Below are 23,548 nucleotides of genomic sequence, written 5' to 3'. Positions count from 1 at the left end.
TCATACCCTTACAATATGATCCAAATTTGAAGCCTGCTCGACAAAAAAATAAAGGAAAGAAAAGGGGAATTTTCCAAATGGTGAAGCGGGAAACGCTCAGATTCGGAGATCAAAATACGGCTTTTTAAAGGCGCGTTGGAAATTGTTAAGAAATGCGATATGTTTTTAAAAGCAGGTTGGAAATTGTTCAAAAAAATTGTTTTTTTGCTTGAGCGGGAGACGAAACTCCCTCCCTCTCTCTCTCGCTCTCTCTCTCTCCCTCTCTCTCTCTGTGCGTGTGTCTGTGTGTGTCTCTGTGCACGAGTGTGAGTAAGAAATCTTCAGCATTTGACCATCAGTGGCGTGAAGAGTCATGGTTCGCAGAACACTGATGCATGGAACGGCCCAATGCCGCATGTATCCAAGGGGCCTTCCATGAGAATATCATTCTTATATCAAGATGGCACGGTGATCTAGAGTGCTTTCTGTGCGTGCACACACGCCAGAAGACGGAGACCAAATGGGGATACAGGGTCTCCTGCCGTTGCTGAAGTCTACCACCACGCCTGCTCACATCAAGGACTTTGCCGGCAAGGTCGCCGCGGTGGACACTTACAGCTGGCTCCACAAAGGGGCCATCACCTGCAGCAAAGAACTCTGCCATGGCATCCCCACCACCAAGTATGCTCTCTTCATCCACTTCTATTCTTCTCTCCTTGCGCTTCTGTGTATTCGTCTGAGTTAGTGTGTTTTAGTAGTGTTTGTACATTCTGTGTTTTCTGTTTGCAATTGGAGAAGTTTACAATCTGCTTATTATTCTAATTAGCTATGATCTTATGGTATATTATGACTACATTGAAGTGCAAAGTAGCCCTCTTTATGTGCAATGTGATGCCATCTGCAAATGCAATTCTATTGCATTGCTCGGAAAAACGTATTAGCCTGTTAATGCCTGGTTGGTTAGTTATTATCATCCCCATGTTGAGCATGCAGCTAGCCCACGCCCTCTGTATGTGCAATGTGATACTACCTGCAAATGCAATTCTATTGCATTGCGTAGACAAACACAGTTAGTCTGTTAATGCCTGGTTGGCCACTCATTATCATCCCCACCTTGAGACTGCGGCCAGCCTTCCAGATCCTTTTCTTGTAATTGCAAGATCAATGTTGGCAAGGGCCCTTTCAACACATCACCATTCATATGAAAACATGTGCAGCATGGTTTGGATCCTAATCTTTCAAGGTCTTCAACCTGATTGTTTTCTTCCATGTTCCATTCACCTTGAAAGCTGTTATATGTATTCTTCTGCTCTAACAGGAAATATTAATCACTATGTGTACCTAGCATGCCTCGTTTGTCATTGCACACAATGCGTCTAGGTGTTTGTTTTTGCCAAAATAGTACTATTGGCGGAGCCAGCAAGGCCATTCGGAAGCCATCTAAGCAAACATGCTTTGTAGCACATAAGTGGTTGGCGGGTTCGGTCTCCTCCTCATTGGGCCCATAACACGCTCCGAGATTCAAGGAACGAGAGGGTCCTTGAGGAGTGGCAACCGCAAGATGCACCATGGAGGTTACAACAACACCATGCATATTCTATGGAGCTTGTTTGCTCTAACTACTGCTTGATGTCTCATGTTATGCAAGATAGAGAGCCGATCTCTGTGAAGGAGACTTTACAGTCTAACCATTGGCGAAAATCGATGGAAGTTGAGCTGAAGGCTATTGGGAGGAATGGCACCTGGTACCTTGTGCCTTGTCTCTCTCATAAGAAGGTGATTGGTATCAAATGGATCTTCAAGACCAAGTACCATAGTGATGGCTCTTTGGACAAGCACAAGGCTTGCCTTGTTGCTAAAGGTTTTGCTCAACACCCAGGCATTGATTTCCATGATACTTTTGCCTCCACTACTCGTATGGCAACGATTCATGTCATCCTTGCCTTGGCTGGTCATAGGAGGTAGCCCGTTTTGGATGTGAAGTTAGCCTTCTTGGGAACGGTAACTTGAAGGAGGAGATCTATGTAGAGCAACCTTCTAGCTTTGGATCCTCAAATGGAAAGGTTTACAAGTTGAAGAAGGCCTTGTATGGGTTGAACTTTGCATGCTTGGAATGAGAAGATTGACTTGTTCCTCCAAGAGAAGTTAGAATATCAGCACTCTAGGGCTAATCCGTAGCTTTATGTGCACACTTCCAAGGGTGGTTGTGTATTGTTTGTTTTGTATGTTGATGACTTGATTGACCATGCACAGAAGGTCGCAAAGACAAAGACAACCTTACATCAAAAGTTCAAGATGACAGATTTAAGACTTCTTCATTTCTTTTTGAGCCATGAGATTTATCAAACTTAGAGAGGAATTTTCATCTCCAAGCAAAGATATGTACAAGAGCTCTTGGTGACTTTTGAGATGGAGGATTGCATATCCATTATCAATTGATTGGATTGTTGATTTAGCTCCTCAACACACGGGTTGATCTATGTTTTATTGTAGACCTCTCGGTTGGGTTCACAAGTGAACTTAAGCAGGTGCATTGGCAAGTTGCTCAAAGGATACTACGGTTTTTGAGGGGGACCTCCGACCTAGGGATTTACTATTCCACAAGTACAAGTGCTTCTAATCTTGTCCTTTCAAGTTGGAGTAATTCAAATTGGGCTGGTGATGTGGACCACAGGTGGTCTACTACAGGCTATTGTTTTAGCTTGGGTGCAAGTGTTAGCAAGAAGTAGCCCTGTGGTAGCCCTATCTTCGATCGAGGTGAAGTATTGAGCCACATCTTTTACCACATGTGAGATTGTGTGGCTTCGAAGATTGTTGGAGAAGCTTGGCTACCTCAAGACTCATCCTACTATTCTATGGTGCAACGATGAGAGTTGTATTGCCTTGGTATAAAATCCCATATTCCATGCCCAAAAGAAGCACATAGAGATCCAATACCATTTCATTAGGGAGAAGCTTTTGGATGAGACCATAGATGTTGAGTATTGCAAAACAAAGAACAATCTTGCAGATTTGTTTATGAAGACGCTTTTCCAAGCTCTACTTCAACAACGTTTCAGATCTCTCAGCCTTATGTCTCACTCAAGATTTGAGAGGGAATGTTAAAGATTGTCATCCCTTGGATAGGCATTTTTCTCAATTAGGCTGTGTACATATGTACTTTTCCAATTGGATAGTCATTCGAGAGTGTTTTGGGTGTGTGGAGCAGGTTTACCATCTGCCAATGCTATGTCAACAGCCAGATAGGTAGGGTGCAGTCAAATTGCCACGTGGTAGTCCAGTCAGACAACAATATAGTTGACCAATTTTGCAATACAATCGACTACATTTAATAGAGTTGATCTAATAATTTTTTCCTATTTTCAACAAGCTATAAATAGCTTGATACCAACTCACTCTCCTATACTTGCAATTGTAGATTTCAAGACAGATTGCAATAGATTTTGAGGTGTCCAACAACGAGACATTGTTGAGGTCGAGATACATAGACATACAGATTGCACCCGTGTATATATTTGCATTCCTTTGTATTCAACATACTTCATACAATAGATCTTCTCGTTCTGTTGTGTTTCTCTCTCTCTCTCTCTCTCTCTGTGTCTCTTCTCTCTATGTTCGCCTTGCTCTTTCAATCTTGGTTCCACGCTTCTGGATCGCTCCACTCTGACACTTGTTGCCTTTTGCCTTCAGCCATCAACCACACTCATCTCTCCTTGCTAAACCTTAATCAATGGTTGTCGCCCACATTTTGGAGTTGTCGCCACTACCAAGAGGTGCCACCTTGATCATAAAAGGTTGCTATCAACTTGTTAGACTAAGGACCTTTTGTGGGCATCCCTCATCATTATTGCCTTTCGCCTTCAACCATTAGCCACAATCACCTTCCCTTGTTGCCACACTTTCATTAGTAATTGTCACCCACATTTTGGATCTATCACCCACTACTTGGACATGTCACCATGATTGACAAAGGTTGTTGTAGCTTGTTGGAGCTGCCATAGTGCCTTGAGGACCCATCACTAGCTCTTCCAGGCACATCATTATCATCTAGAGGTGCTGCTTGCATTTTCAACACAACAACTTGCATTTCAACTCACAAGTGGAGAATTGCTTATGTTATCATCATGTACATCCAATTGGACAGTGTTTTAGTTTGCATCACCTATGTTTTGTTGCCTAGAGTCTCGTACAACATGTTACTATGTGAAGGACTATGTTCCACTCCACTACTACCCACATTATTGTCATTCTCAATAGATTGCCATTGCTGCATTTTGGGACCTGTCTAAAGGTCGATACACGCTCGGGGTTATTATTGACATCTCCAACAGCTCACACCTCACCTTTGTCCCAATCCTTGAGACACAAAGATTCAAGGCTCCATGATCTCTTGCTTGAGCCCTTGTTCCTTCAACTATCATGATTCATGAAGACTTTTCCTCTCAAGGCTGAGTTTCAAGCATCTCTTTGATGTTATCACAATAGTTGCTTCTACAACATAGCTCTTCCAACTAAGTTGCTTTTGAGTAGACTAATGTATCAAGCTCCTAAAACCACATAGCTCACACCAACTTTGCCTTTGGCATCAACTTCCATGGTTTGAGAGGAGTTGATAGGGAATGGCATTGTCTTATAATATTCAACGTTGACATCCCTTCCTTATACTATCCACCCTTTTGCATTGCATACATCATTGCACTTTGATACATTATTTGCTCTTGTAGAAGGGCACTTAGGCAAGTAAACAATTTCCGACAAGAGTACTATTTAAAAAACTAAAAGCCCCATAAAATTTGGCGACTCAAAAAAAGATACCCATCACCTCTACAACCCTATTAGGTCCTTGGGCAAGCCATCATTACACCCTTAGCCTAATGCCTTGGTCTTTGTTGTGTGGGACCTTTTGGGTCAACGTTAAGCCATCCCTTCACTCTCCTTGGTCTTTTTTTTAAAAGCCTAAGAGAGGGTGTTGAGGCACCAAAACTTGCTTGTAATTTATCTTTCTTTTTTGGCTTTTTTTGACTTGTTAAAACAACCCCTAAAAGGCATTTTTTCTTTTTGAACAAGATATGAGTTTGCTTTAGACTCCAAGAATTTCTATAGAAGGGACTCACTATATACACCACTCATAATCCCTTGTATCCACATTTATCTATCCTTCTAATTGTTATCACCACCTACCAAGTGAACTTCAACTAATGTGTGTTTGCAACCAACTACCATGACTTGATTTGTTGCTGCTCGGAGGCTTCTGTAACCTCCTACAACTACCATAACTTGATCTTCAACCTCATCATCATCATCATGTCCAAACTCCAAGCAACATCATCTCCAGCTGCTGCAATCTATTTTACAGCCAAGCAACTTGATTGTAACCTACATTTTTGACAAGAGCTGCTGCATTTCACATAATCTACACAAACCTGATCATTGTTTTGCTCTTTCAACATGTCATGATCAGTTTTTATCCATTCTACATTACAATTTCAATTGTCTTTTCCCCAATTGGCCCTTGATTGGTGCATGATATCACCATTAACTCTAATTGGCTGCACCTACATCAGATTTGCTGGTACTCTGCACTTGTGTCATTTTCAAACTCATTCATAGTCAACATTTAAATTTTATTTACACATCATATTCTACTCTTCCTCCAATTTTGCATTTTCATTTGAGGGATTGTGTTTTAGTCAAGTTCTACATGCCAAATGACAAGAGGATAAGCTTGTACCATGAGCAAGGCTTCTCATCTTTTTAGCCTACTCTTTTAAAGCCAAGGCCTACCATTTGTACAATCCTTGAACAAACAAGATACTAGTTGAACTTAGAAGGGAGTTGGGACATTGTATTTGATGGGCAAAAATTGTGAACAAACATTGAGCATCCACCGAAGTGCACCATTGTATCTTCTTCTTATCATCCACCCCTACTCCATCTTCTACTATGCCATTTAAGCCATGTCTACATCTAACCCCTAGCTCATCTACAAAGCCTTTTACTTCATGAGTCACAACCACCTCCCAAGGATTCGTTACCTCACTAGTACTAGCAAACCATGTGCAATTCAAGGATCATCTCCCACAATCTAAGCTTTCAACATGGTATAACTAACTAGAATCTCAAGCTTTTTCATTTTTAAGAATTTCAATAAAGAGTTGCCTAGCATTTTCATTAGAAGACTTCAAGCGAATAGGGCTTAGGCCCTTACCAAATTAGTGCTCTATTTTTCGACTCTTTATTGTCCAAATGCCTCTCAATTTCTTTTACAGTTGTGTGTGATTGACCAATGCCAATTTTAGTATTAACATGTGGCATGCAAGTTGTACCAAGTTTCAATGTAAATGATATCAAAGCCAAGTAGCTAAAAAGCTAGCATTGTATTGATAAGTTAGAGGGGGCCATAAGAGCAGCACAAGGAAATGGCAATATGAGCAGTTGGCAGTAGCTCGTTTATAAATGGCAACAATACGCAAAGGAGAATGACCAAACTATCATGATTGCTAGTAAACTTCACTCACACAAATATCTCATAAATAATTATAAAAGAAAACACTTGCAACCAAATACAAGGCTGTGACTAGCAGTTCTTCAATATAAGACTAATAATGAAAAGGTCTTTTTATAGGTTGGAAATCCTTGAATTGTCTTGCCTCTGATTTGCTAGGGCTCTTTATTTGCTGAAGTTGTTGTAAGGTACATCGACGGCGGGGGAGCAATCGGTGAATCTGGTGGCTGGGAACTAAGCTTCTCATCTAAAGAAAAGTCCTCAAGATACACAGGCTTTAGAGAAACAGTCATTGGGGCCCAGCTATCACAGAGATCTCCAAGAACAAGGTGATACTCACCCTCTCTAGGGTTGAAACTTCCATGAATCAAACGTCACGGCTCATGTAGACATCCCGCTTAACAAGATCATACAATCGATAGTCTTGAGATTGTGAGATGTAGTCCACAAACACTTATTATTTGGAAGTTGCTTTAAATTTGTCATGCTATCTTCAGAATGTGAACATAGACATCACACCTAAAAATCTTGAAATAAGAAACATTTGGCTTGGACCTAAAGTACGTCTCATAAGGTGTCATACCAACAATGACGAAAGTAGGAAAACGATTAAGGATGTGAACTGCAGTAGCCCAGAGACACTAAGGTCTTCAGCCTTCGGCTTGATCGGTTCTCCTCAAAGAGTAGCCAATCCTTAAAGTTGGAGAGATTTCAACTTAAGCCTCAAGAAATAGGCCCATGTCATCTTGTTGTAATCATCCACAATGAGCATGAAATACAAGCTCCCTCTAAGGGACTTCGTCCTCATCGGTCCACAAAGATCAGTAGAAACAAGCTCCAAGGGTGTTGAAGACCACCTCAAAGCCGTGTTGGGAATAACATCACGAGTTTGCTTCCCACGGATGCAAGATACACAAGGCTTTTGGTTCACCACAATGTCTGGCAAACCTCTAACAAGCTCTCTCTTAGATGTCTTCTGAAGATGATTATAATAGAGGTGACCAAATCGAGCATGCCAAAGCTCGGACTGAGTTTGTAAGGTAAGAAGAAGAGAAGTCAAGGCAAAAGAAGACCGCAACTTGTAGACTTTATTTTTCTCATAACTTGAAGAGAGAACTTGTCTTGATCCGTGATCAAGAATCTGAAAAGAATCCACATCAAATTCGACCAAAAGGACGAGGGCACAAATCTTGTGCATTGAAAGAAGACGACATCCCAAGGTCGGCACATAAAGTACCTTGGATGTATGGGCACCACCTCGTCCATCTAGAATAAAATGGACGTTGTCTTATCCTTGTATAGGAATAGATGAATTGCCACCAATGAGAATTTGGCCATCCAAAGGTTACAAATGAGCAACACTTGCTGTAGGAGTCGTGTGTCGGGAGGCATCATTGTCAACAATCCACTCCGAGTGTATGGGACCGTCAACGTAGCATCAAAAGCTATTAAGGGCAAATCCTCAATCACCTTTAAACAAAGGATAGTAGTTGATGAGGGAGCAACCACCGTACCGGAATTCTTTGAAGATTTCTTTTTCTCCTTGTCGAGGCAATCTTTCTTCCAGTGACTTGTTTTGCTACAAATGTGACAAGTAGACTCATTGTCTTTGTTCTTCTTAGATTTGTCCTCCTTTTGGTCCTTCCTCTTCTTTTGAGAGGATTGACTAGCCAAGGCCTTAGATTTTGAAGTATTGGTTCCTTTCAGTTCCTCCTCTTGGTCCAAAACCATAGGAACCAACTTTTCCCATCGAAGAGTCTCAAATTGCCCTCAAGCAATCAAGGTGGAATAAAAACCACTCAAGCGGAGTAGTAATTGTGAAAGGAGAGTTATTGCCATGCATTCAGAGGTGATCACCTTCCTTGCATTTTGAACCTACATCTAAAGCTGCCTAAACTTGTTGATATGCTCTCTCATGGAAGATGACTTGTTGACACTCATGGTCCACATTTGCACTTCCAAAGAAACTCGCTTTATGACTACCATCCGATTGTACATTTAATCCAACTCCAGCCATGTCTTCCGAGCCACCATCAAATGCTCTATATGAGAGATAACAACTGTAGTACATGAGAAACAAAAACGAGCGAATGTGAGCATTGAGTTTATCCCAATGTGCTTGAGCCTTTGCCGTTTTCACCCTATCATTGGAAGAGAGTTTGGATTTGTCTCGTGAAGAAGGATGATGGATAGCCTTTGTAACAAGCTTTGCCAAATCATAGGACTCTAGAATGGCAAGCATCATGACCCACTAGATGTGATAGTTCTTGCTATTGAGCTTTTGATTTGATGAAAGAGCTAGTAAAATGGGCACCTTGTGTTAGGTGTAAAGTCTCTTTGTCTCCGTGTAAATAGACTTATGGGTGTGAACACACCCTTAATGTACCCTAACATATAAATACATTCTTTTTATTCTTTGTGTACCATCACATCGGTACACCTATCTCTACGTTCACTCTTCCTCTAACCCTTAGCTCATCTCTATTCTTTAGCTAACGCTTGACCTTGCACGCCATTGCACACTCTCACATCCTTCAAACTGGTATCAGAGCTTTGGTGAAGGTGTGCGCGCTTTTCGAAGTCAAGGTGAGTCAGTTTCAGCTCGTGCGTGCGAAGAAAACAGTAGGTCGTTTTTTAGTAGACAGCTGCGCGCGCATTGAGGTGACTTATTTCAGCAAGGTGTCATCTCCCATAGGTCAGGTTGTCAGTTTTTTGGTCTATGTTAATAGGCAATAGGCAGGCGACAGCTTGCACAAGTCAGACAACTACAAACGACAATTCCTAGGCAGGTGATAGTCAGGTGACAGCAGACGATTGCAGACGACAGGCACGCAATAGCTCACGAGGATAGGCGTAGGCTGATTTGTTAGGCGACAAGCACACGGGATAGGTGGTTGGTCAATGGCTGATGTTTTTGTCACGATATTAGCAATTCACGTCAATTTTTTATTAATTTTGCAAGGAGACCCCTTGCTCATTGACAGTGGTTCGCGTGCTCAAGCACAGTTCGCAAGTTTGCGTAGATTTAGGCACAAAAATTTGGGGCTTTTTCAGATTGAGTATTGCTTATGCAAGATTGAGGCATCTATGCCAGATAATGGAGACATTGTGCGTGTTTGAATTGGGGATTTCGCCAAATTTGTTGAAATTTTGCTTAACCGAGTGAAATTTTTCAATGTTGGATTCATAAAATTTGGGACTTTTGTTGTATTGGCAAAATTTTGGTCAGCTGAGTTAGATTGGCTGACATTGGTGCACAATTGGAATTGAGAAATTTAGGGCTTTTGCAAAATTTGCCTGTTTTATGCTTTCGGGAACATGTATTAATGCAATCGGGGCAGATTGGTCAGTGAAATTTTGGGTTTTTTATTGAAACTTGTGGATTGTGGCAAAGTTAATGTGTGAAATGCACTTTGGGAGTATTTTTGAAGCAATCTTGTTGACATAAGCAAAGTGATTTGAGCATTTTTAAATCTCCTACTTGTGCGATTTTGGAGGAATTGCAGAGAATTCTTGGTGTTTTGGCGTATCATAAGTTGATACAAGCACATATGTATGCAATACACATGTTGGGCAGCTCCCATTGAGTTGATGTATTGCTGATTATTCATGTTGCAATAGTCTTAGTGATCATTTGCAGATCTGGGATTGGTGCAAATGTATTCATGGTGATATTGTTGAAATGGGAGTTATTTGGTAGTGATGTATGCATTTATTGTATGCTGAAATTGTAGTCATACTACTGAAAGTCATTCATTCTACTATTGTACATGTACTTGGATTGAATCTTGCTATTATTTGCTGAAAGATTGGGCTGAAATTAGTTGAATATTTAGCTCATTTTTGTTGATATAAATTTTAACATTGAATTTCTGGTGTATTGTTGAAATGCAAATGCTTCTAGCAACAGTGACACAAAAACCCTCTTTGAAATCAAGAGGTTTGATGGCACTAGCTTTGACTTGTGGAAGGATAGGATGCAAGGCATTTGTTTTTCAAGGATTGTGAAGATGCTCTCTTGGATACTAAGCCTGTGGCTATGACAGATGTGGATTGGGCTAGACTTAATAAGAAGGCCATTACATACATTAAGATGGCAATGTTTGATGATGTACTTACAGGCATAAAGCGTCTTGATACAAGTTATGCTATAAGGAAAAAGCTTAAGGAGACTTATGAAAATACAATTGTTAATCAAGTACATCTTATGCGTAAACTTGTGAACATGGAATTGGATGAGTCTAAGCCAGCATCTGAGCATTTGAGTGCTTTCACAGGGGTTTTGAGTCAGTTGCAAGACTTTGGTTTGACTGCTTTCAATGATAAATTGAAAGCTATTTTCTTATTGATGACTTTGCGTAACAGTTGGAAATCCTTGGTTGTGTTACTTAGCAACAATTGTGCTTTGACTTTTGATGGTGTTAGAGGTTTAATCCTCAATGAAGAAATCAAAAGAAAGTCTAGTAGTGAAAGCAATGGCTCAGCTTACCATGTAAGAGGCAGGTTTGAAAAGAGGGGTAATGCAATCAGTAAAGGGAAAAGTAGAAGCAAAAGCAAGGGCAAACAACAGGATGTCACATGCTATCAGTGTGGTGCAAAGGGCATAAAAAACCCGATTGTTGGTACTTCAAGAAAGGGCAAGAAAGAAAGAAACAACAGGGTAAAAAAAAGAAAGATGATAATAGCTCTTCCTCAAAAGAAGTTGCAAAGGCAAATGTTGCATCCAATGTGGTCATTGAAGAGTTTCTTGACACTGAAGAGATACTTGTTGTAGCCTCATGTAATGATGCAAATATTATGGCAGCAACAGGTGATATGCACATCACCAAAAAGGAGGTAATTGATGCCTTACTTTCAGCTCATGATGGGCTGTCACAATCATGGATAGTGGACAGCGGTGCTTCTTTTCATGTTACCCTCTCTTTGGAGTCATTTTTTGAATATACTGCAGATTGTCTAGGCAAGGTTTACTTGGGCAATAACTATGCATGTGAGATAGAAGGTGTTGGCACCATTCACTTGGCTCTTGAAAATGGCCAAGAGCTGATTTTGTAGGATGTCAGATTTGTACCTGGCATAAAGAAGAGTCTACTATCAGTTGGGCAGCTTGATGTTAAAGGGTACTTTACTATATTTGGTGGTGAATCTTGGAAGGTCCATAAGGGCTCTATGTTGATTGTTAAAGGTAGCAAACGGTGTACTTTATATTACTTGTATTGTAAAACATTACCTGGCAAGTTCTTGGCCGTGGTTGAAGTCCATTCACAGATGGAGCTTTCGCAAAAAAGACTTGGTCATATGAGCTAGAAAGGCCTTCAAGTTCTCTCCTCTTTAGGGAGATTTGATGTAAAAGGCTTTGGTCTCGAATTTTGTAATGATTGCTTATATGAAAAACAAGTGAAGTCTCCTTATTACTTTGGTGTCGTTAAAAAGTCTAATGCTCTTGACCTAGTACACTCTGATGTGTGCACTATGCTTGTTAATTCGTATGGGGGTGCACGGTACTTTGTTACTTTCATTGATGATTTCAGTAGAAAGTCATGGGTGTATGCACTTAAGAGCAAAAAGGAAGTGTTGGATTCTTTTAAAAAATTTCATGCTTTTGTCACCATAGAAAAAGGGCTCAAGTTGAAAGCCATAAGAACAGATAATGGGGGTAAGTATGTCTCAAAAGAATTTAACAAGTTTTGTGAGATTCATGACATTAAGAGGGAGTTGACAGCCCCTTATAATCCTGCATCAAATGGCATGGCTGAAAGATTTAACCGCACACTTTGTGAGAGAGCAGATGCATGCTGTCCATAGCTAATATCTCGCAGCAATTTTAGGGAGAGGCTCTTAAAACTGCAGTTCATGTATGCAATTGCTCTCCCAATTGTGCGTTGGAAAATGGCATTCGTAAAGAGGTTTTTGACAAACCTGCTTCATATGACAATTTGCACGTCTTTGGCTGTGATGCCTTTGTGCATGTACCTGTAGAACAGAGGACCAAACTAGACATGAAATCCATCAAGGACATCTTCATGGGATATGGAGATGAGGGAGAGATGGGTTATAGAGTTTGGCTTCCTCAGGGTAGGAAGATAATATGCAACCGAGATGTAGTATTTAATGGGGCAAAGTTGCTGAAAAATGCTACACATGGTGATCTTGACAAAAAGAAGGTCAGATTTCAGCATGAACAACCAGCCATTCAGCAGCCATTAGCTGAAAATTCTTCCCTTTTGATACTGAAAACAAGCAACAATCCATTGTGCTACAGCCAGAAGATCATGGACAGCAAATAGATGGACAGGATGAAATAGAACAGCAAGAACATGCTGAAAACAGATTACAGCAGCAAGAAAATGTTGAAAATCAGCCACCTGGTGATGGTGTGCACATTTCTCAGGATGTAGGTCCACTGCTTAATAATACAGATCATTGGGTAAGACGGTCTACACGTGTTAGAAGGCAGCCACTAAGGTTTTAGCCATCTTTGGATTGCATTTTGTTGACTGATGAGGGTGAGCCTCTGACATTTAAAGAGGCGCAGTCATGTGAAAGCAAGAGAAAGTGGGAGGTTGCTATGCAAGAAGAGATGAAGTCTCTATATGCAAATAACACATGGGAGCTTGTACCTTTACCCAAGGATAGGAAAGCTATTCCTAATAAATGGGTTTACAAAGTGAAATGTATTGATGGGAAGCCCAAGTATAAGGCACGGTTGGTTGCTAAGGGCTATACGCAAAAGGAAGGCAAAGACTTCCAGGAGGTCTTTTCACCAGTGGTGAAGACGACTATGCTCAATGTTTTGTTTGCTCTCACTGTATCCTTGGATTTAGAGTTGGATCAGATGGATGTGAAGATTGCTTTTCTTCATGGTGACTTGGATGAAGAGTTGTACATGAAACATCCAGAAGGATTTGCTATTCCAGGAAAAGAGCATTTGGTTTGTAAATTGAAATGCAGCTTATATGGACTGAAACAAGCCCCTAGACAATGGTACAAAAAATTTGATACCTTTATGCTTAGCCATGGACTTAAATGCAGTCATGCAGATCATTGCTTATACACTAAAAAGGTTGAAGATGGCAGTCTTATTGTGCTGGTTTTATATGTGGATGATATGCTGATTGTAGGACAACATAAGAGTACTTTGAATGCTCTTAAAAGGCAGCTAAGTTCAGCTTTTTCTATGAAAGATTTGGGGGCAGCTGAACACATTTTGGATATATGCATTAAAAGAGACAAAGGGCAGCATTTGTTGTTTCTCTCATAGGACAAGTACATCAGCAAAGTACTTGACAGGTTTAGTATGGCTGATGCTAAGCCTCTTGGTGTGTCTTTACCTCCACATGCAAAGCTTAGCAAAGTTGATTGCCCTAAGGATGATGCAGTTGCTAGTGCCATTAAGGGTATACCTTATGCATCGGCTTGTGGATCTTTGATGTATACCATGGTTGCAACTCGCCCTGACATTGCTCATGCAGTGGGAGTTGTTAGCAGATTTATGTCTGACCCTGGCAAGCCACATTGGAAAGCAATGAAATGTAACTTTAGATACTTCAAAGGTACACAAGAAAAGTGTATATGCTGTGGAAAGGGTACACTAGAGTTGCAGGGATTTGTGATTCAGACATGGCAGGAGATCTTGACACTAGGAAATCTACCAGTGGGTATGTTTTTACTTTGGTTGGTGGGGCTATCTCTTGGTGTTCAAGATTGTAGAAAATTGTGGCACTAAGTACTACGGAGGCTGAATATATTTCAGCCACAGAAGCTTCTAAGGAAGCTATTTGGCTTAGCCATCTGGTCAAGGATTTTGGTCTTTCTTCATGTACACCAGTGCTTGGTTGTGATAGCCAGAGCGCAGTATGTTTGGCTAAGAATGCCATGTTCCATGCACGTACCAAACACATAGATGTTCGGTATCACTTTATTCGACAAGTCTTGGATGATGGTCTTGTCACATTGACTAAGGTCAAAACCCAAGATAACCCTGTAGATGTTCTCACTAAGTCTCTTACAAAGGCTCAGCATGAGCATTGCATTTGTTTAGTGGGAGTTGGTTAGCTTAAAGGTATCACTTTGGGTCTTTAAGTGGGAGGTTGTTGGGTGTAAAGTCCCTTCGTCTCCGTGTAAATAGACTTACGGGTGTGAACACACCCTTAATGTACCCTAACATATAAATACATTCTTTTTATTCTTTGTGTACCATCACATCGGTACACCTATCTTTGCGTTCACTCTTCCTCTAACCCTCAGCTCATCTTTGTTCTTTAGCTAACGCTTGACCTTGCACGCCATTGTGTACTCTCACACCCTTCACCTTCCGGTCAATAATTTCTTGAAATTGTGTCTCAGCTTCAAAAGACATCTTCACCTACAATGCTTGCACAAAACACAAAAAATAGCCCCCTTTGATTGTGAAAAGATGGTCGGCTAGGACTATGGTTCACTCTTCTCGATCCTTCTTCACCCCCTGGAGGCGATGAAAAGGTAAAATCTGCACTTGAAGGCCAAAAACTCAGCCTTCCTCCTCTTGGAACAACAATAAACAGCAGCAGCTTTATGAACTTTGCTCCTTTCCCCCACGCCCATGCTTGCTTCAGCCTTGTTCCAATGCGTAGCTCTCCTGCTTGCCCTTGAACGCTGGAAATGCAGCCTTGTGTTGCGTTGAAATCTCATCTTCAGAAGGGTTCTTCACTTTGTCAGTTCGTCTTCATTGCTCTGATACCATGTTAGAGTGCAGCGATGCGGAAGCGTGGGACCAAGACAGAGAGAGTAGGGTGAACATAGAGAGAAGAAAGAAAGTGAAAGAGACAGAAGAACAAGATCTGCTGTATGAAGTATGCTGAATATAAAGGAATGCAGATATATACACGGGCACAGTCTGTATGTCTGCATATGTCGACCTTGACAATGTCTCCTTGTTGGACACCTTGAAGTTTGCTGCAATCTGCCTGATCTCTGCCCTGAAATCTGCAATTGCGAGTATAGGAGAGTGAGCTGGTGTCAGGCTATTTATAGTTTTCTTAAAATACGGCAAAACTGTCAGGTCAGCTGCATTAAATGCAGCCAATTGTATTGCAAAACTGGCTGATTGTACTGCAGTCTGATTGGACTGCCACGTGGCAGTCCAACTGCACCCTGCCTATCTGGCTGCTGAGGTGGCATTGCTGACGTAGCACTGGCAGATGGTAAACCTGCTCTGCACACCCAAAACACTCTCAAATGACTACCTGGCTAGAAAAATACATATGTACACAGCCTAACTGAGGAAAATGCCTGTCCAAGGGATGACAATCTCTAACAATAAGGAGGGATGTTTGCACCATGTCCTTATATAGGGGTTTTTTGGGCATTTGTCGTACTTCCTTTTCAAAGGGAAGAAAGTTCTATTAATAACACCTTGGAGAAACCCCCTTTAGATATGGGCGTTTGTCTTATTGTCCTAGATAAAATGCATTTGCCACAAATAATCCTTTTTGGAGTTGTTTTTGTGGAGTAGAATTAGGTTGAAATGCATGATGATTTTCTACTAATTGAGGAATTAACTTACTTGCTCAACATGTGCTCCTTCATTTTGCATTATGCTTGTTATTATCACTTTCCTTGCTAGAGCTATTGGCATCTTTTTTCCCTTTGCCTTCAGCCATCATCATCATCATCCTTGGAGCTTGTGTTTTCTCTCCATCAGTTCACACAATTTGCATGGGAGGTCAAGTGATTGCTGTTACTTCTAGGCATTGGTCTCCACTACTTAGCCCTTCCCTTGCTACTCCAAATGCAAGACTAGTTGAAATTTTCAGGTCTCACCTCAAGGTGGAAGCTCTAAGGTTATGCTTGAAGAAAAAGACCAACAAGTTTGGCCATTTGCCATGACATTAAAGCTGCCCAAGACCAATAGAATCCCAACTCGGATATGCAAAGGAGTATAGGTAGCTTCTAAGGAGGAAGACATGGTCTTCTTAAGGGTGAGGCCTGGGAAGAGCTCACTATCCTTGGAAAGTACAAGAAGCTGTCTGAGAAATTGTGGATCCTATGAGATAATCAAAGTAATGGAGCGTGGTGACAAACCAAAGACATTAGTGCTGCTTCATTTTGTTTGTCTACACCCTTGTGCTGCTGCCCAGACATTAGCAAACTGTTTTATTGTCATTAATTGGTCTTTTTCTCATCAAGCTGCCATGTTCTTCAGGTTTGCTGCTGCTGGCATTTGTTGACAGCTCCCAGGAGTCATCACAACTGCCCTGCTGCATTTTGTTGTTTGGGATCTGCAATGGCTGTTATCATCATCATTTTGCAGCTTGCACCCTCTGAGCTTGAAATAGTTGCGTTTTTCATGTTCCATATTGCTTGCAGGCATCATCTTTGACATCTAATATTGAGGTCTTGGTGGTTGTTGAGCTTCAGGATCATCAAAGAATGGCAGTCCTTCAGCATCCCTCAGCCTGTTTCCTCTAGAAGTAGTGGTGGCTATTGGACAGTCTTGAGCATCTTGTATTCTATGTCTTCTCTTGCCTTATAAATATGGTGTCTGAAGCTAAGAGTTGAATGACCTGTAAGGTAGCACAAACACAATGCCAGCTTGAGATAACTGACCACGTTGGGTTATGTTTGCTCTTGTTGGTTCTGAAGATTTGAAAGGTTAACTCTCATGAGTCACAAAACACAATACTAGGTTGAGATAACTGACCTGATACTGCACCAAGTTATGTGTTCCTGACTTTTCTGAGCATTTGTTTGAAGACATGGAGAACATATTTAATTGCTGAACCTGCTCAATTTGCAATTGGCAGGTTTATTGATTATTGTATGCACAGAATAAACCTTCTACGCCAGCATGGGGTTAAGCCTCTTCTTGTGTTTGATGGTGGACGCCTGCCAATGAAAGAAGAGCAAGAAAAAAAGCGTTCCAGGTTTTGTCTCCTTGCGCTTTGTCTTTACTCAACTGAAAGTTAGCTGCTTGTTTTTGAAGTCCAATGTTGGTTGTTGTTACCTCAGATCTAGAAAAGTCAACTTGGAGAAAGCGCTTGAGCATGAGCAAGGGGGAAATCATGCTGCTGCTTATGATTGCTATCAAAAAGCTGTCGATATCACACCTCAAATAGCATTTCAGCTTATCAAGGTACTATTAAATGGCCTATTTCTCATGAGTATTATGTGGTATAGATTGAAGGAATGAATGTCCCTTGATCAGTTGTCCTTGATGCATTCTTGCTCATGATTTTCTCAGACTTTACAGCACGAGAAGATTGATTATATTGTAGCTCCATATGAGGCTGATGCACAGATGACCTTCTTGTCAATAAATGGTCTTGTGGACATTGTGATAACAGAGGACTCTGACATGATACCATTTGGATGTCTGAAGGTACTGCGTTACCAGTGGCAACTGATCTAGAATCTTCCAATTCTCCATCTGGTTCTATATATGCTTCATTAAATTTTGTTAGGTCTTTGAATACGATTCTTCAATTTGAAGCCTCTCTGGCAAAGGAGCACATGGTTTCATTCCATACTTACATGGTGGGATTTCTATGGTATATCGAACATGGTCTGTTTAAACAGGTTATGTTCAAGATGGACAAATATGGCCAAGGTGTTGAATTTCAGTACGATGACCTTGTGAAAAACAGAGATTTGAACTTTACAAGCTTTACCAAGCAGATGCTAATGGAGATGTGTATTCTGAGTGGTTGTGACTATCTGCCATCATTGCCAGGCATGGGAGTGAAACGCGCACATGGTCTCATTAGGAGATTTAGAAACTATCACAAGGTTGCTACTGATGTTTCTTGAGCTCACTCTTTTACTGTAGCTTAACTGGAACGTTCTTTTTAATTAAAATTTAATGTATTGTTTCATGACTTGCCGTTCTCATACTTTCCTTATGTATTGGCTCAACACTTTTGGGATGGAAAGTTGATCTGCACATCAGTATTATACTTCTATTACATGTTGAATTTCCCTTTCTTCTGCAGGTTATTAAGCACCTCAGGTACAATGGTGTAAGTATCCCACCTTGTTATGAGGACATGTTTACAAAAGCCATTATGACATTCCGCCATCAGTGGGTTTATGACCCAATTCAGGAGGCCATTGTGAACCTCGCTCCATTAGCTACTGATTTCACATCAGATCTAGACTTTTTGGGACCATATCCTCTCTTTCATGTTTTGGCAGTACAACATGATCACTTTCTTTGTGTGAGTATTAGGACCTTACTGGAAAGCCCAATGCAGTAGTACCTACTTCACAGACAAAAGATAGTTGATGGAAATATTTATGTTTCTTTCTCTTTAGACTAAAGAATTAAACAAATCTATTTTTTGAGCTATGTAACATGGTTATAGAAGCTTTAGTGCCACTTCCTTGACTATCCAAACAACTCTCTCAAAGAATTTGGGGCAAGCTATCGCCAAGGGTGAAGTTGATCCAATCACGAGGCGGCCATTTGAGGTGCATTATGTATATAGTCATTATTATTCACCAGTGCAACTTACCTGAATTATGGTTTATTATTAGTGGGAGTGGTTAGACTAATTTTGATGTACTTGACCAGCCAGTTAGCTCTCAAGATCAGGTTATATCAAAGTCGATGCCTCTTAAGGAGAAGAATTCAAATGGGAGCAGGAAGCGGCAACTGGATTTGCCCATTCAGAAGAATCTATTAACACACTATTTTAGTATCCATCTTAGTTAGTTTTGCATTACAGCTTGCTCTTAGCTTCTTAGAGATTATGTGTGTTTCTCTCATAACTTCTGTCGATGATCAGTTTGTGATAAAGAGTGTTCCCTAGCTATTTGGTTGACTGTTTCTCTGCTTTCTCCCCCAGAGATTGAAAGATTCGAGATCCTATAAGATGTTTCATGTCCTTGTATTTATCTCGTGTGATGTTTCTTAGCCTGCTAAAGTGTCAGCTTCAACAGAAGCAAAGCGCCAATTCAAGGCTCCAAGAAATAAGGACTTTCCAGAGGGACTTGTCGGTGAAGTAACCCTTGAAGCAGGAAAAGGCTTTGAAGCATTTAATTTGATGGAGTCTCCAGGTTTTATGGATACAAGGGCCCCAACAAGCTTATCAGAGCATTGCAGGAATGACCTGTCTTTTTTTGCTGAAGAAGATCAAGTCCTTGCATTTCTGAACTCTAAAATGGTTAGACGTGTGATAACTATTCTCAACATGTTCAGAGTCTGTAATTGAGCCACTTATTTTGTTGCCAATTATTCTAAATCTATAAAAAGCTCCTAATTAAGGAGTTTTTAACAATTGTTCTAAAGCAATGTAGAGCTCCTAATTAAAGAGTTTCTAACAACTTTGTTGTTTCCAGAACTCACAGGCAGATGCTGGTTCTACAGATTCACTAAATACAGAAGTTGCAGGTACGACTGACTATTTAGGAGCTCTTGTTGCACAAAGTTTCCATTTTAGCATGTGAAATTTTATCCACATTCTCACACGAGCATTCACGTGAAAAGGGTCTGTAATCAGGTTGTGGATTTGCAACTTCTAGGGAAAGGAGAAGCTGCTATCAAGATTCCTATCAAGGGAACTGTGTTATTAAAAGTGTATACTTTTCCAAAAGTAGATTGTCAAGACAGATTTCAGATCCAGTGGAAAAACACAATGTTCTCCATGATCTTGAGCTGGAAAATTCTGAAAGCAGTAGTCCTATAGGCAGCGATGTATACAGTAACTCACAGGGAGCTAAAATGGATTCTCAGCTAAAGAGTAATAAAGCTGCCAATGTAAGTTCAAACATTTTTAATTCTATTCTTTTCAATGACAGCTAACTAATTTGTTTATTGGTCTCTTTTGACGGTCCAGGCCAGAAGGAGTGCTTGTTCGAACAGTAGGATTGTGAAAAAGTCTGTAGATTGGATCTCTGCTGGGGAAAGTAAGCTTCATATTTTGGCTGATCTTGAACATCATGATGGATCTCTTGATGAAATCATGAATTTGTGCATGTGGTTTTTCTTTTGAGATGCTTAACATGGCCAGACTTTATAACATAAAAGTGTTTTCACACTGAATGTAAAGGTTTTATTGGTTACCAAAGCCTGGTGGGATTTAGTGGATGGAAGTAGGAAGAAACGTGATTGACCTAAAAGAGCAAGTAGTGTAAGGGAAAATGATGGGAGGAAAATAAATAGGAGAAATACAAGAAGCCAAATTGGAATAGACAGCTGTATGGTTTTGTTTGGTGTCTGTTCTTAGAATCCAACAGATCGAGGCTCTAGCTTTCAGCTTGATTGCTGCAGTGTGCATTTTTTCACCAAATCATTTTGCCAGATTGGAATTATCTTGGATGCATACATTTATTTCTTTCCAGTTTAACACGAATTCTGCTAAGGTTAGGTGTGTAAGGATTACGCTGTTTATTTCAGAGTTCTTAAAGCTTTGCATGCCTGCAAATATGGTTCTTGATCTTTTGAAAAGGCTGCATTGTGAATTCTTTTCTGGTGGATGCTGTTTTTAGAGGAGATTTCTTTCTCTTGTGGATGCAGAGAAACACATTCCAGCATTTAGCAGCAAATTGGTAGCAGACAGTATCCAGCCAGGAAACTTCGCATCTGACACTTCACACATTGAGCAATATGCTTCTATTGCTCAAAAGTCCATAGAAAGATTTGTTTCTGCAATAGCTCCTTTCCGGTGTTCAGGACCTGGTGCTCGGGCGAGTGGTTTAAGGAGGCCTATTAAGTCAATTTTGAGTGAAAAAACTTGCAGGTACTGCCTTTTGCACTTGCTGGGATATACTTTAGTATTAAATACCGTCTCCCTCTGATTTCTATTGAAATCAATTGTTTAAGCATACAATGAGATTTCAGTGGTTGGTGGATTGGGTGTGATTTCTGTATGCGTGTGCTTTGCTTAATGGGGTGTTTGCATGCACCTCCATCGGCTTGGGTATACTTAATGGCGTGATTTCTGCAAAAAATGGTATTAACGAGCGCTCATTTGCAATGAGGTCTGTCAATGACTTGGAATTTAGAATCCTGATCTATCTTTTTTTTCAGGTCATCTTCCAAGCTGCAGAAGTCAGCTGAAGATTTGAAGAAGTATGTGTATACCCCATCGAATTGCAGATCTGCATTGAGCCAACACTGAGGCAAAGCTGCATCTGGATTGGTGGGCTCTGCTGCAACAAGATGGGATGATTCTTTGTTCACTGAGTGGGATTGAACTGACGAGAGGATAGAAGATCAAGTGGATATCTTCTATCTATCATTCCTTGTAACCAAAGATGATATTTCCCCTAAAATTGGGTGGGAGTTGAAAGTTAGTGAAATTGATATTCTGGTGGTCCTGATTCGGTTGTCCCATTTTCTCCGGTTCACTATGATTATGGGCTTGTGCAGGAGTGTGCACACAATCTCTCATTCTCACTGAAAAATGAAAGATAAGCTGAGGAAAAAAAATTTGGAGCTAGCAAAGGCCAAGTTATAAGATGGGTAAATGTTTTTGAGGCTATTGGTGGTGATTTTTCCTTGTGTGCAAGAAAATGTGAAAAAAGAAAAGATAAAGACCAGGTATCTTCTCTCTTCAGAACAGACTGATCCCCACAACCATCACCTCAGGATTGCCCTAGTGAGTAATTTTCTATTCAAGATCAGCCCAGTCCCTTGTATCTGGATGAAGAGGTGGTAGTGGAATAATCAGACAAGATCTAAGATCAATGTCAGGACAGCAAAGGCAGGCATAAAGCTTATCCTCAAGATACATACTCCTAGCACCGCTGTAATTGCAAATTACTAGGATGGAATGCAAGAGGAGCAATTTGATGCTGCAAAAGTAGAGTTCTCTCTCCATTGGACAAGCCAGTCTTCTTGCCAAGTACTTTGGTAATGGGTCCAAATCATTCTCTCCATCTCTGAATCTTTTTCGGTGGGCGCATTCTTTTGTCTTTTCACCTATTGGGTTTGGATCTCAAGTCGTTTTTTGAAATTATCACGTAATCCTTCCATCTCGGATGATATATTGAGAAATAATCATCAATTAGTAAGATCTATAGGGTTCTATTTTTGACCATAGAAGATGAAGGAGAGGAGGGATGGACCTACATGGCAGCTTTAAAACCTCTCCTCTTAAAGTACTAAGAAATCATTTTTCCAAGAGGAAGTTCTTTTAATAAATCTCTTAAAACAACATATTCCCAGGCAAATTATAAGTAATGGACCCCCAAACTATAACAAATATGCTAAACTATAAAAGGGAAAGCCTAGTTCCAAGTGAGTAGCCAGTCATATGGTCTTTGAATCACCTTGTTGCATCTCCCATCTCTTTGTAAATATTTTATAGTGGATATATCCTAAACATACCTACATTGATGGTTCAAATAAGCTAAGTACTTATTCTAGGTATTAGCTTCCATCTATCTTAGCCCCTCAATCTACTATGTTTGTGAGAAGTTTGGCATAGCTATTTAGTTCAAGAGTTGACTAGAGTTAATTAATATAGGATTAGCTTTCTTGAACATGCTTATATCCTTCGGTAAGTTCTTGCTTATGATCAATATCTATTATGTTCCTCAATTCGTTACCTTAGTGAGAAGTTTAGCTTAGCTATATTGCTCAAGAGTTGCTTAGAGGGAAGAGAGAATTTACTTTCTTGGACATTCTCATAACCAGATGCAAGGCCTTTGCTTATGGCTAGAGCTATTGTTTTTCATAGTTTTGCCATTGTTTATATCACCAAAAACTATATTTAGTTATCTCCACGTCTCTTGAGTCTTGGAAAAGTCTCGTAAGTATTACCTTTGAATCTCCTCTAGCTCTCATATTTAGTGCATGTCGTGTTGCATTTTAAACTCTTATATTGCATTTGAATCTTTTTAACCTCATATCTAGCACAAGCCATTGGGAACATGTATCTTGATCTTCTATGTTACTTTAGATAGAAATAGTAATCTTTTTGGGTCTATAATCGTTGTCGACATTTGCTATACAAGGGCAAGTATTAAATGAAAATGGAAGAGAATATGAACTAACGAAGTGAAAATAGAGACCAAGAGAGCATGATACAAGCATCGGTTACAAGCTCTCCATGCATAAGTGAGCATCTCTCTTATGTTTGT

General features: G+C 40.4%; 1 protein-coding gene across 1 annotated transcript; it reads left to right on the top strand.

The window, feature by feature from the left end:
- Window positions 1-218: 218 nt before the first annotated feature.
- Window positions 219-22,650, top strand: LOC148030184 (5'-3' exonuclease family protein). The gene is made up of 14 exons (XM_087686457.1): window positions 219-660; window positions 17,269-17,388; window positions 17,474-17,597; window positions 17,706-17,843; window positions 18,041-18,250; window positions 18,454-18,630; window positions 18,860-18,931; window positions 19,035-19,158; window positions 19,388-19,626; window positions 19,802-19,853; window positions 19,963-20,219; window positions 20,299-20,368; window positions 20,979-21,201; window positions 21,492-22,650. Exons 1-14 carry the CDS (start codon window positions 500-502, stop codon window positions 21,580-21,582), a joined length of 2,058 nt encoding a protein of 685 aa, XP_087542583.1. The 5' UTR covers window positions 219-499; the 3' UTR covers window positions 21,583-22,650.
- Window positions 22,651-23,548: the final 898 nt, after the last annotated feature.

Source organism: Lygodium microphyllum, chromosome 10 (assembly GCF_053477565.2).
Source record: "Lygodium microphyllum isolate KBCC chromosome 10, Lygodium_microphyllum_v1.1.10, whole genome shotgun sequence".
NCBI lineage: Eukaryota > Viridiplantae > Streptophyta > Polypodiopsida > Schizaeales > Lygodiaceae > Lygodium > Lygodium microphyllum.
This window is presented reverse-complemented; position numbering and strand designations above follow the sequence as displayed.

What these genes read in the sequence shown, in the direction of transcription:
- LOC148030184 (XM_087686457.1), top strand. Translation starts at nt 500, where the DNA reads ATGGGGATACAGGGTCTCCTGCCGTTGCTGAAGTCTACCACCACGCCT. An exon ending in CAAGAAAAAAAGCGTTCCAG is followed by an intron (nt 17,389 to 17,473) that starts GTTTTGTCTCCT and finishes TTGTTACCTCAG; the next exon opens with ATCTAGAAAAGTCAACTTGG. An exon ending in ACTAAATACAGAAGTTGCAG is followed by an intron (nt 19,854 to 19,962) that starts GTACGACTGACT and finishes GTCTGTAATCAG; the next exon opens with GTTGTGGATTTGCAACTTCT.